Source organism: Neoarius graeffei, chromosome 15, assembly GCF_027579695.1.
Source record: "Neoarius graeffei isolate fNeoGra1 chromosome 15, fNeoGra1.pri, whole genome shotgun sequence".
Lineage (NCBI taxonomy): Eukaryota > Metazoa > Chordata > Actinopteri > Siluriformes > Ariidae > Neoarius > Neoarius graeffei.
The window spans coordinates 72,953,022-72,967,684 of record NC_083583.1 but is presented as its reverse complement, the minus strand read 5'-3'; the positions used below and the strand labels follow the sequence as shown (position 1 = coordinate 72,967,684).

At 41.8% G+C, this 14,663-nt stretch overlaps 1 protein-coding gene across 4 annotated transcripts in view; it reads right to left on the bottom strand.

The window, feature by feature from the left end:
• e2f8 (E2F transcription factor 8) overlaps positions 1 to 12,395 on the bottom strand; it is a 53,665-nt gene extending 41,270 nt beyond the window's left edge. For 2 of the 4 annotated variants that reach the window (XM_060941843.1, XM_060941846.1), the window contains exons 1-3: positions 11,285 to 11,468; positions 11,058 to 11,142; positions 6,789 to 7,004 (exon numbers count right to left, since the gene is read on the bottom strand). In XM_060941843.1, the coding sequence (XP_060797826.1) occupies positions 6,789 to 7,004; positions 11,058 to 11,142; positions 11,285 to 11,322 (339 nt within the window). In that variant the 5' untranslated portion in view covers positions 11,323 to 11,468. Of the gene's footprint in view, positions 1 to 6,788; positions 7,005 to 11,057; positions 11,143 to 11,284; positions 11,469 to 12,048 lie in introns of those variants that run through there. The other 2 variants (XM_060941844.1, XM_060941845.1) reach the window with 2 other exon arrangements.
• Positions 12,396 to 14,663: the final 2,268 nt, after the last annotated feature.

The window sequence follows — 14,663 nt, the reverse complement described above, 5'->3', positions numbered from 1 at the left end:
AACACTCGCAGCACCATGATGTGTATTCAGTTTCTTTATGTGCTCCTAGCTCAGAGCTTTACAGACTAGGGCTCACAACCTCATGTGGGGTCATGCAAATTCAAATTCTGATCTTAAAATTCAAAAATATTTAATAATCTAGAGCAGGGCTTTTCAAAGTGTGGGGCGCGCCTCCCCTAGGGGGCGCCAGAGTTCTTCAGGGGGGGGCGCAACGTGAGGAAAAATAAACCAGAATAAGTTACTATTGCAGACATTTAGCGAACTTCAGCTAGCCTTTACCAGAGACAAAATGGATCGATTTTTAGAACCTAAAGCTACAGTGAGTGAGGAGACAGTCTGGGCCAAGAAAAAAAAAAAAAAGAAGGCAGTATGAGCACGATTATTTAAAGTTTGGATTTTCATGGACTGGATCTGAAGATGCTCCACTGCCACAGTGTGTTGTCTGCCAAGAGGTGCTAGCTAACGATGCTATGAGATGTTTAAAGTGTGTAAAAAAAAAAAAAAAATGTTTTAAAAAGAGCAGACGTTTAAAATGTGTAAAAAAAAAAAAAGGTTTTAAAAAAAGCAGATGTTTAAAATGTGTAAAAGTGTACAACAACCATTTTTTTTTAAATACGAATGGAACATTAAGTATAGCAACAACAAAAATTGTAAGGGGGGGGGCGCTGTTGTTTATTTGCTCTCTGAGGGGCGCTGACTCTCCCACACTTTGAAAAGCCCTGATCTAGAAAATCCAGGAGGTAGCAAGATAGACCTTGTGGTGGGTTTGAAGGCTACATGAGGGTTATTTTTTTGCCATTTTAAATGAATCGTAAGAAGAAAACCAGTTAGTAACCGAGTTTTGATTGCAGCTCTGCACAAAATAGAAGTGATATTTTAAACATTTTGAGAAAACACAACGGAGAATGTTCTGCGTTGCCACGGAGTGACGTTATGCAATGAAAGCTGAGTTCTCGCCTCTCAAGTTCTTCGAGGGTGCTCTTTTTTTCTTTCAGAAAAGTAGTTGCTCTCCATATCATGCGACTTAAAGGTCCCCTTGCATCATTTTTTCATTAATTGTGCGGTGGTCTCTAGTATGAATGAACGCCCTGTGAGCCGGTTTTGGTGAAAAAAAAAAAGCTGTGGTTCTCCTGTTTCAGGCTGTTCTAGTTTGGTGGAGCAGGTGGGGAGAGAACGACAGGATTTCAGCTCTTACTCATTATTCATGACATGTAAACATGTTACCTCTGATTGGCTAACAGCACTGTGACACTCCCTCCAGTGGGTCAGAACAAGCGGATATGGGTGTCTTACTACAGCGAGAGAGAAGGAACAAACCGCGAAAGGAAAAATACTGCGCGCTGACGTCATTGATGTGCGACGCGAGGAAATAAAATAAATTCAACAAATGTTTGGGTTTTACTGAACAAAAACGAATAAAATGAACGAGTGACTTAAAAAAAAAAAATGTGGGTGTCTTTGTAAAAACTGTTTTGATTGGCTATTATGGTCTCGACATCGATGTTTTGACCAATAACAATGTAGATAAATTTTACATCACATTCAACGAGATAAACGAGACTAAAGATGGCGACTTACAAATAATGTGTAAACATCGTTGGAGTTAATAAAGTTTGAACAGCATGAAGGAACATACCCCAACCCCCCGAAATTAAAAAAAAAAAAAAAAAATTTCTCAACGGATTTGGCATAATATAAAAAGGTCGTTTCTTTACTCAGAAAAAGCAGGAAACTCATCCCTGCCGAGCTTGTGACCATGTCATGCATGCTAACGTTGAGAATATGAACATGCTATTTTGCAACAAAAACCTTCAAACAAAAAGTTCATGTTTTACTTACAGCTTGTTAGCTGGTGGTTGATCGTCTTGACGGTACAGATCCAGGGATTAAAAACAACCGCGAAGCAAAACCACTACTGAAGGCACCGGAGTTTGAAAGGTCACTGTGGTTGAAATGATCAGAACGCAGTACGAACGTTGCATTATACTTCGCTGGTGGTGTTCCAAAGATAAATTCCAACCATTTCTTCTTCAGCTCTTCTATCGTGGGCAAGAAATGCAACGTTGATGTGTTACTGCCACAAACTTGTTCAGCCATGTTTTCAACTTGCTGTTAGGTCCTCTTCGTTAGCTACTGACGAGATGGGCTCTGCTCAGTGTTGCCAGATACTGCTGATATTTTCCAGCCCAAAATATGTTCAAAACCCACCAAAATGCACTTAAAACCACCCAATCTGGCAAAACTGGCTCTGCTCTCTCTCCTCGCGCTTAAATCCGAACTTCCTTCCCGTAGGCGGTCGCAAGCCAAGGTGGGCGAGGCCATGAATACTAATTTACAAAGTGACGCAAGATTGTATGGCTTTTTCAGATCCGCTCGTTTTTCCGACTATTTTCTTTCAGAAGCTAATACAGGGAATGGAGGTAGAATTACATTTTCACATGCAGCATGCATATGCAACTCAGAGTGAACTATGGTATTTCAAAAAGAGCCAGTATTAAATGTTTTTGGTGGAAGGGCACCTTTAAGTACGGAAAATGTTTCCATTTCAATTTTGTGAAATACAGCTTTATCAAATCACCTGAAGAACCACTTCATACGAGTGTAAAAATGTTGAGAGATTTAAAGGGGTTATTTCATCGTTTTGTTTTGTTTTTCATTGTGTGGTGGTCTCTAGTATGAATGAATGCCCTGTGAGCCGGTTTTGGTGAAAAAAAAAAAAAAAAAAAAAAAAAAATGCTGTGGTTCTCCTGTTTCAGGCTGTTCTAGTTTGGTGGAGGAGCGGGTGGCGGGAGAACGACAGGATCAGCTCTTACTCATTAATATTCATGACATGTAAATGTGTTACCTCTGATTGGTTAACACAAGGATCCCAGCAGTAATTGAAAAAAAAAAAAAAGAGGAATGTAAGAAACTATCAGCAGGGGTCAAGGGGGCTGCAAGCCCCCTGAAGCTGTTGAGATTTTAACATTTAAAGATGCTATAGAACACATTTTTTACATAGATTTAACATAGAAAAGCAACAGAATTTAACAATAATGTGTATGTATTTGATGGCATATTTTGTAATCAATGACATAAGTGGCAAAAAAAAAAAAAAGCTATAAAAATTAGATGAAAATGTAGCTTTGAAGAATATACTTCTAACCCGGACACTGTTCCGCTATCTCTTATGGACGATATCTTTTTTCCACGACATATTCAGGGCTGTGAAATTGTAAATAAGAAATCCAAGGAAAAGGGGGGGTCTGGGGGGCACAGCCCCCCTGCATAAGCCGGACACCAAGCCATTTTAGGTGTTATATGGTGTATTCTGAGCATTTCCTGCAAGTAAAAATTTTCTCAACAAGTTAATATTTGACTAGTCTTGGTCTTCATTTTGCCATATAAAATACCCATCAACAGTTTTCTCTTTTAAAATGAAAGATCCATGTAAAATACCTTGAAATATCTAATAAGTGCCCATGTCTCTCTTAATCAAAAATAAAAGTAAAAAGTGTAAATAATTTAAAGAAATGTTAATAAAAGAAAACTTTGATAGGCCTTTCAAAATGACTTTGTGAAAAATCATGCTCAATATTTAAGTGAGAGATACCTGTTGTCTTCCAAATTACACTGAATTCGTGTATTATGTCCTGGCTTTTTCCAAGAATCTGTCACAATGTCTCTTGTCTACAGAGCAAAAGTTTAAAAAAAACTAATCTTTCTTATCTAATATATTATTTAGATCTTTTCTCTTACTTCTGGCTCCTTCTATTCCTCTTTGCATCACTCCCAGCCATTTCTTTCAATTCATCTTTCAGTAAGGCTATTAGTTATTAGTTCTATAGTATTTGCATTCCTCTATTAAAGCTATTAACAGCACTGTGACGCTCCCTCCAGTGGGTTATGGGTGAGGCCATGACTACTAATTTTCGAAGTGACGCAAGTTCATAGGGCTTTTTCTGATTTGCTCGTTTTTCCGTCCATTTTCTTTCATAGGCTAATACAGGGAATGGGGGTAGAAGAACATTTTCACGTGCAGCATGCATATGCAACTCGGAGTGACCTATGATGTTTCAAAAAGAGCCAGTATTAAACAGTTTGTCGTGGAATGACACCTTTAAGTATTTCCATTACTTTTTTTTTTTAAGTTCACAATTTCAAACTGCGCAATAAGCAAGTTAATGGAAACACAGCTAGTGTTAACACTCCGTAACAGTCCAGAATACATGAGTATGTGATCTGAGAAACAACCATAGTTTGTTTAGATGGACAGAGAAATTTGTCTTTGTCTATTGTTGAAAGCCAAGTGCAGCGATCAGGATAGAGGAAAAAAAAGAAAAAGGCATGCACACTCCTACTTGAATGTGGGATGAGTCACTGACTCCCAACATTTCAAAGTCTGTTTTCAACCGAGTGATATTTGTAACATTAATGTGTAAAGTAGTCATAAGGTCCATAAATATTTGGATCGTGACAAAGTTATTTTAGCTGGACACCACGGAATATTTTAGTTCAAATTAAATAAGATTTGCAACCACATTAAAATTAGCAAATTAACAAATCATCGACGTTTGTCCAGTTACTTTTGGTCCCTTAAAAAGGGGAAATCGCATACAGTGCAAAAAGTGCTGGAATTCCCACAATTTTCATCCAACTGGCACAAACGGTAAATACCCTCAAATTAAAGCCGAACATCTGTTCTGTTCGTGATTCAACTCCACTGTCCCATGGCACACAGCTAAAATAACGAACCTGTCGGCGTCTGAATATTTATGGACCTGTGTGCAAATGAATAAAACAAAGAGGAAACTGAGCTTCTCCTATGAACACATTCATAAATCATTCAATCTGAGACTGGAAATCCTGCAGTACACATTCCTCTACTGAAACACACACGACGTATTTCCACCCATCCATTATCTCTAGCCGTTTATCCTGTTCTGCAGGGTCGCAGGCAAGCTGGAGCCTATCCCAGCTGACTACGGGCGAAAGGCGGGGTTCACCCTGGACAAGTCGCCAGGTCATCACAGGGCATGAAGTACGCTACCGTTCAAAAGTTTGGGGTCACTTTGAAATGTCCTTGTTTTTGAAAGAAAAGCACTGTTCTTTTCAATGAAGATCACTTTAAACTAATCAGAAATCCACTCTATACATTGCTAATGTGGTAAATGACTAGCCTAGTAAACTAGACCCAACCGCCTAGCGGCCAAAAATATTTTTTGCCTAGCGAATGGGTCTAGCCTCGCACCATATAAACAAAAACACCCCGGGCATCAAATCGTGCCCGCCAATCACAACGCAAGGTTTCTGTTTGGATTCTTTGGGCGGGCTTTTGCAGGAGTGACGACAAAGCTGCGCGACGCTGGAGAAAGCACAGCAGGAAAGATGGCTACGGCTAGAGAACAGCGCGCGTTTGACTCCGCTTTGGAATCAGTTTTAGAAGAATTAGACTTGGAGTTTTCGTTGAAACATGAGCAGGAAGAGGCTCTCCGCTCATTCCTTTTCAAGAAGGACGTTTTCGCTGTTTTGCCGACCGGCTATGGCAAAAGTCTGATCTACCAGCTGGCTCCGCTCGTAGCCAAAAGGATGGGGCTAGTTTGTGCAGTACGAAGAATTAATAAACAGCTTTGAAACATTACTTTTTGATTGTTTCTTATTTTCCCGTTATTTTAAATTTAAGGGAAATTATTTCACCAAACACCACTAAATAAAAACTCTCAAACAGTTTAAGCAAACCCTTGAAAAACACTTGGAAAAAAATGTGTATGTGGTACAGACTCCAAACTTGTGGTCATTATCTCCAAACTTCTTAATATCTGGAACCTGTTTATTAATTAATACGCATTTTGAAAAGTTATTTATTTCAAGGCCTCCCCCACTGCTTTCTGTCGCTCTGACTACATCACAGTTGTGCTGATTGGTCAGAGCGTTGGCCTATACGCACAGAGACAGTTTGAAAGACAGCAGGTTGTTCCTCCTACCCGCTTTGGAAATGTCTACGGATCGAGGCCAGACCAAATATTCACATTTAGTCTGGCTTGCCAGGCTAGTAAATGACTATTCTCGCTGCAAATGTCTGGTTTTTGGTGCAATATCTCCATAGGTGTATAGAGGCCCATTTCCAGCAACTCTCACTCCAGTGTTCTAATGGTACAATGTGTTTGCTCATTGCCTCAGAAGGCTAATGGATGATTAGAAAACCCTTGTACAATCATGTTAGCACAGCTGAAAACAGTTGAGCTCTTTAGAGAAGCTATAAAACTGACCTTCCTTTGAGCAGATTGAGTTTCTGGAGCATCACATTTGTGGGGTCGATTAAATGCTCAAAATGGCCAGAAAAATGTCTTGACTATATTTTCTATAAATTTTACAACTTATGGTGGGAAATAAAAGTGTGACTTTTCATGGAAAACACAAAATTGTCTGGGTGACCCAAAACATTTGAACGGTAGTGTAGATCATATGGACTCATTTCAATTCATGCTTACCAAATTTTTTTTCCATACAAAAAAAAAAAAAAACTTAAGCAAAATCTTTCATATATTTAAATATTGTTAGTATGAACATGATCCGCTTACTTTTCTGGCAATATTGCACGTACAGGGGTCACAACATATATCTGTATCCCATCTCATCTCATCATCTCTAGCCGCTTTATCCTGTTCTACAGGGTCGCAGGCAAGCTGGAGCCTATCCCAGCTGACTACGGGCAAAATGGCAAATAAATTCCACAGCCTCCTCAGCAGTATGTAACTCGAGCCAGCTGAACGAACCCTGGACAGATTTGCTTTCAATTTCACAGTTACCTGAGAGGAGCTCTCCGTTTCCTCAGCGCTGTTCTTCTCCTTCTCTCGGTTGCGTATTTCCGGACTCGCAGCACTGATCAGCATTTTCAGGTTGGATGTCGGTGTCCACGGTTCCCCTCCCGAGGCCTCGGAGCCCTTCGTAGGTGTGGATAAAGGTCCCATGACCTTTCCTAAAGTTGTTAACTGTTTTTGTGGCTCCAAAAACACAACTTTCTTCTGTTAAAGAAGATGAATATTCACAATCACTGGGACTGCAAGTCAACAGCCAATAAACTAATGCAGACTTGGCTGCTCAGGTGTGGACAGGAAGGTAAGAATGGCCAAATGTAAAAGAGCATATCCTGGACCAATTTAGTGTTTTTTTGTTTTTTTTTTAATATGAAAGCATGTCCCTTTACACACTCATCCAGAAGGGTGATTTTGCACAAGGCCATCTGTCTACAGCAGAAAAAGATAAAATAAAACGCGTCTAGAGCCATATTGATCCAGATTCGTGACGTCACGTGCGGATCCGCCAGCAGGCTGAGAGACCCTGCATGGGTTCAGTACACAGTCTGTGTACACCAAGTTTAGCAGCTAGCGATTTTGCATTGAAATGATGATCGTTAAAAGCTTCAGCTTCTAAAACCCATGGATTCATGTATCAGTGCTCATCTACCTATTGCAGGGCTGTGAAATAGAAATGACAAAATCCAAGGAAACAATTTTAGCAGGGGGCCTAGGGGCCCCAGAAGCTGAACAGATTTTGTGTATATTGATAGATTTGAAGCATCTCCTGAAAGCAAATATTTTCTCAACCATGCCATTTAATTTGAAACTGTTTATTATAATAAATTGAATATATAAATGTGAACAAGATGGTCTACCTGGTAATCTATAGTTCAACAGCTTCAATTTCACCAATTCCGCATGTTTTTTTCCTTTAACATGGTCAACCAAATGCGTTCTTCCACCAGAACCGTACTTCACATCCTGATGGCACAAGATGCAGTAAGCTTTCCCCGGTTCTTTTATCTTCCGTATGTGCTCATTCATTACCGACTTTAAACTCCAGCCATCGCCAATTCCATGGATTTCTGATGCCGTTTTCCTTGTCAAATGTTTGACATCGCCGGTCTCACCGTCCTCCGTCTGAACGATGTCCCTCCGTGACACGGACATACCACAAAATTCTCCTTTTCAAAACCGTTGATATCGAAAGCGTGTTTAAAGAGCACAAGATTCGCGCCGTGGTTTGTAAGCATGGCGCAAACACCGTAAACCGGTCTGTCATTATCGCAAAAGAACACCCCCCCCCCATTTTTTTATTGCAAAATTAGATGACTTACTAAAATTATATTTTTGGCGGCCAAATTCGCGGAATTTTCACAGCCCTGCTATTATTACATAAATCATATTTTTTCTAATTACTATTATGTATTTATAAATTTCTTAATTTAGAAGAGTACTGGCTACTGTAGGAGAAAGATTTCATAAGCTACACACATAGAATCGGCTAAGCAGGGTTGTATATACATTTAATGTGTTTGACAGGTCCCAAGATCTCAAGCCCTGACACACCGCATATCCCTCGATACATGTGAAGTAAGCGTATTGTCGCCCAGCGCTTTCATGTTGTTTACTTTGGTGTGTGTCAATAAATAACATTATCCGTGTACCACACAAACATCTAATTTAGATTATAGTCTCTCTTATTTCTTGCCCTGGCAACAGTCTCATCTCATCTCATTATCTCTAGCCGCTTTATCCTGTTCTACAGGGTCGCAGGCGAGCTGGATCCTATCCCAGCTGACTACGGGTGAAAGGCGGGGTACACCCTGGACAAGTCGCCAGGTCATCACAGGGCTGACACATAGACACAGACAACCATTCACACTCACACCTACGCTCAATTTAGAGTCACCAGTTAACCTAACCTGCATGTCTTTGGACTGTGGGGGAAACCGGAGCACCCGGAGGAAACCCACGCGGACACGGGGAGAACATGCAAAATCCACACAGAAAGGCCCTCGCCGGCCACGGGGCTCGAACCCGGACCTTCTTGCTGTGAGGCGACAGCGCTAACCACTACACCACCGTGCCGCCCCTGGCAACAGTCAACTTGTGAATTGTCGATTTTCTTGGTCTTTTTCTCGGCTCTGCTTGGTCCTCGGCTTCGAGGGCCTCAGTGGATGCGGCACTTCGCCTTCTGTCAGGGGAGACGAACACGGCTGGCTCCTTTGGTGACGCTGACACAGATGGAGACGGTGTTGCTTTGGGCATTCTGACAGATGGAACTGCATCTTTTTTCAGATCAAGTTGCTTCTTGAAGCCCATTTCCCACTGCAAATAGTTCTCAAAGTCGTCGGGTTTTATGAAATGAGCCCCACATATGATGCTGTGGTCTGTTGCATGTTGCCAGTTTTTCCGGGTGCCTCGCACAAAGCACTCTCACATTTCTCTCTCATAGTCCAGTCTTTTGGAAAATGATGCCACATCCAATGATCCCATCAAGATTGCTACACCCTCCTACGCTACAGCCGTTAACCATTTTAATAATTATGCGATAACATTGAAGAAATTTGCAGAAAACCACCAGGTCATTTTCTCAGAAACAAACCAGCGCTGACATAGGATTCAGAAGGAGGCGTTCCGCACGCAACGTCACGAAAAGCAGTGTTTGCCGGGAAATCCAAATGGCAAGTTTTTTCAGAGGCAGACCAATTTGCCTCAAATGGCTTGATTTCAACTGAATTTTTCTGGCACAAGGTTAAAAAACAAACAAACAAAACAAAAAAAAGTGCAAAATGTGACATTTGACCAAAGTTTGATGTACAGTGGTGCTTGAAAGTTTGTGAACCCTTTAGAATTTTCTATATTTCTGCATAAATATGACCTAAAACATCATCAGATTTTCACACAAATCCTAAAAGTAGATAAAGAGAACCCAGTTAAACAAATGAGACAAAAATATTATACTTGGTCATTTATTTATTGAGGAAAATGATCCAATATTGCATATCTGTGAGAGGCAAAAGTATGTGAACCTTTGCTTTCAGTATCTGGTGTGACCCCCTTGTGCAGCAATAACTGCAACTAAACGTTTGCAGTAACTGTTGATCAGTCCTGCACACCGGCTTGGAGGAATTTTAGCCCATTCCTGGGATGTTGGTGGGTTTCCTCACATGAACTGCTCGCTTCAGGTCCTTCTACAACATTTCCATTGGATTAAGGTCAGGACTTTGACTTGGCCATTCCAAAACATTCACTTTATTCTTCTTTAACCATTCTTTGATAGAACGACTTGTGTGCTTAGGGTCGTTGTCTTGCTGCATGACCCACCTTCTCTTGAGATTCAGTTCATGGACAGATGTCCTGACATTTTCCTTTAGAATTCACTGGTATAATTCAGAATTCATTGTTCCATCAATGATGGCAAGCCGTCCTGGCCCAGATGCAGCAAAACAGGCCCAAACCATGATACTACCACCACCATGTTTCACAGATGGGATAAGGTTCTTATGCTGGAATGCAGTGTTTTCCTTTCTCCAAATATAACGCTTCTCATTGAAACCAAAAAGTTCTATTTTGGTCTCATCAGTCCACAAAACATTTTTCCAATAGCCTTCTGGCTTGTCCATGTGATCTTTAGCAAACTGCAGACGAGCAGCAATGTTCTTTTTGGAGAGCAGTGGCTTTCTCCTTGCAACACCATTGTTGTTCAGTGTTCTCCTGATAGTGGACTCATGGACATTAGCCAATGTGAGAGAGGCCTTCAGTTGCTTAGAAGTTACCCTGGGGTCCTTTATGACCTCGCTGACTATTACACACCGCGCCCTTGGAGTGATCTTTATTGGTCGACCACTCCTGGGGAGGGTAACAATGGTCTTGAATTTCCTCCATTTGTACACAATCTGTCTGACTGGATTGGTGGTTTTGGAACCTTTTCCAGCCTGATGAGCATCAACAACGCTTTTTTCCATGATACATTTCCACAAACATGTGTTGTGAAGATCAGACTTTGATAGATCCCTGTTCTTTAAATAAAACAGGGTGCCCACTCACACCTGATTGTCATCCCATTGATTGAAAACACCTGACTCTAATTTCACCTTCAAATTAACTGCTAATCCTAGAGGTTCACATACTTTTGCCGCTCACAGATATGTAATATTGGATCATTTTCCTCAATAAATAAATGACCGAGTATAATATATATTTGTCTCATTTGTTTAACTGGGTGATGTGGGTTTGAGTCACAGCCTGAACAGATGGACACAACACACCAACCTTGTCATGAGCTGAGCTGCTTGGGTTAATCTCCAGCTTCTGGTTCGGCTGCTGGACATCCAATAAAGTGCTGGTCATCTTCCACCTGCATGTGATGCGAGAGAGAGAGAGAGAGAGAGAGAGAGAGAGTTTTACACATACAGGGAGGGGAAGCACTAGTCAGAAGGAGGTAGAATCGGCTGGCCGGTAGCGCGAGCAAATACATTAATGTCTTCTCGATTAATTACCTTTTCTTGACAGCATTATACAACCTGGGAGAAAGCATCGCAGTGACCCGATGACGCAAAGTGGGGAATAAGCGCTCTGAGGAATAACACGCAACTCGCTTTTTCGCAAATTGAAGTTATTTTGATTTCAAAGGCTGCGGTTGCGTCATCAGCACCCGCAGCGCTAACTGACACCGACTACACGCCCACTCCATCAACACAGCCAATGAGCGCAGAGCACGTGACGTCAATACCAAAGTAACCAATGAGCACGGAGCGGAAAACGGAATTCCAGAGCAGCGCGCGCTGGTGCGCACTTTTTTGAAATGTTGGCGCGGAATTTCTAACTCAAGAGTCCAAAGTGACAAACCGGAACTCCTGAACGTCCCAGAACCAATCAGTACACGGAGTTTTAAACCTGCAGAAGCGCGGGCAGGACCCTGGAAATGATTAAAGTCTGCGTTAATATCCAGACTCGCTCGAATCTTAACCCGAACTCTGATTTTGTAGCCGGAGTGCTAAAGCGCCACTGCAAAGCTTCCTCCGGACCGGACCGGGCCGGACCACTGGCGCGACCCGGGCTCAGCCAGTCCCGGAATGCTAGCCTGAACCGCAGAGCTGCGTGTTATTAATCTATAATGGATGACCGAGGCAGCTTTAACAGCAGATTAAATCATCCAGTGCGCGTTTAAAACGAGCTGCAGTGATGAAGCGGAGAGTTCCGACCCACAGCTGCCTCTGCCCGAACCCCGCCGCTTCTGGACGGAGCTGCAAACACGACTTACCCGGCTCAGGAGAGAATGCCTTCGGACTGGGTTTAAAAAGTGACCCAGGATTCTGATAACTCCATGGAAGAGCAGATCCCGCTTCTTTTACAGAGGAAGCTCTTTAGCTGTAGCCCCGAAACTGCTAGCAAGCGAGCTAATAGTAATAAAGCGGTAACTCAAACAAACAAACAAACAACTCCTGTCACCTGAGGAAGCCGCAGGCAGGAAAAACCTCGAGCTTTAAAGAAAACTCTTCTCAGTCAGATACCATTTCGTAGCGAGAATAAAAAGTCGTGTGTTAATCCAGAACAGAAAGTGTTAAAGCAGTGAAACCGGCAGCAGAGAGCAGCCAGACAGCGCGCTTTATCCCGCCACTGCCGCTCATATACACAGGGGGCGGGGTTAACCGGGGGGCGGGGTCAACCGGAGGGGGGCAGACTAATACTCAATATCCTCTCTGTCAATAATATTACACAGTTAATGACAGACAAACATATTTTATTCATTTTCACACAAGTCCTAAAAGTAGATAAAGAGAACCCAGTTAAACAAACGAGACAAAAATATTATACTTGGTCATTTATTTATTGAGGAAAATGATCCAATATTACATATCTGTGAGTGGCAAAAGTATGTGAACCTTTGCTTTCAGCATCTGGTGCAGCAATAACTGTTGATCAGTCCTGCACACCGGCTTGGAGGAATTTTAGCCCGTTCCTCCGTACAGAACAGCTTCAACTCTGGGATGTTGGTGGGTTTCCGCACATGAACTGCTCGCTTCAGGTCCTTCCACAACATTTCCATTGGATTAAGGTCAGGATTTTGACTTGGCCATTCCAAAACATTCACTTTATTCTTCTTTAACCATTCTTTGGTAGAACGACTTGTGTGCTTAGGGTCGTTGTCTTGCTGCATGACCCACCTTCTCTTGAGATTCAGTTCATGGACAGATGTCCTGACATTTTCCTTTAGAATTCGCTGGTATAATTCAGAATTCATTGTTCCATCAATGATGGCAAGCCGTCCTGGCCCAGATGCAGCAAAACAGGCCCAAACCATGATACTACCACCACCATGTTTCACAGATGGCATAAGGTTCTTATGCTGGAATGCAGTGTTTTCCTTTCTCCAAATATAACGCTTCTCATTTAAACCAAAAAGTTCTATTTTGGTCTCATCCGTCCACAAAACACTTTTCCAATAGCCTTCTGGCTTGTCCATGTGATCTTTAGCAAACTGCAAATGAGCAGCAATGTTCTTTTTGGAGAGCAGTGGCTTTCTCCTTGCAACCCTGCCATGCACACCATTGTTCCTGATGGTGGATTCATGAACATTAGCCAATGTGAGAGAGGCCTTCAGTTGCTTAGTTACCCTGGGGTCCTTTGTGACCTCGCCAACTATTTCACGCCTTGCTCTTGGAGTGATCTTTATTGGTCAACCACTCCTAGGGAGGGTAACAATGGTCTTGAATTTCTTCCCACAGTACACAATCTGTCTGACTGTGGATTGGTGGAGTCCAAAATCTTTAGAGATGGTTTTGTAAACTTTTCCAGCCTGATGAGCATCAAGAATGCTTTTTCTGAGGTCCTCAGAAATCTCCTTTGTTCTTGCCATGATACACTTCCATAAACATGTGTTGTGAAGATCAGACTTTGATAGATCCCTGTTCTTTAAATAAAACAGGGTGCCCACTCACACCTGATTGTCATCCCACTGATTGAAAACACCTGACTCTAATTTCACCTTCAAATTAATTGCTAATCCTAAAGGTTCACATACTTTTGCCACTCACAGAAATGTAATATTGGATCATTTTCCTCAATAAATAAATGACCAAGTATAATATTTTTGTCTCATTTGTTTAACTGGGTTCTCTTTATCTACTTTTAGGGCTTGTGTGAAAATCTGATGAAGTTTTAGGTCATATTTATGCAGAAATATAGAAAATTCTAAAGGGTTCACAAACTTTCAAGCACCACTGTATTATTATGAACAAATCCAGAGTACAACTGAAATATAGAGTAGTTGTTTTTTTATTTTGTGTAAAAATATAAACACATTTGCAAGATCTGCTGTTAATATTCACATTTATACATCTATTATTTCCGAGTTTGGAACTGTTTGCACAGGTGGGTGGAGTTTAGAAGATGGCTCACAGGTCACCTGGAGTTTCCAGGCCTTCCATGAAGGTGCTCTGGAGCCCTTCTCCATCACTGACTCTGAATACTCTATACACACTAATATAGGTTAAGCACCTTCTACCCAGCTGTTACTGTAGTACATTCTATGAGCATGCAAGTGAGAAGTAAGGACACAATTCTCCGCTGTAAGGACACAATACTCTGCTGTAAGGACACAATACCCCGCTGCCATCTCACCTGTCCTCTGACCCAGGGATGATGTTCACAGATTACATATACCCCATGTATACCATGAAAATTAAAAAATATATTTCTGCAACAACAAAAATGTTTAAACTCTTCCTGATACTAGGCGGTACAGTGGTTAGCACTGTCACCTCACAGCAAGATGGTTCTGGGTTCAAGCCCAGTGGCCAACGGGGGCCTTTCTGTGCGGAGTTTGCATGTTCTCCCTGTATCTGTGTGGGTTTCCTCCAGGTGCTCCGGTTTCCC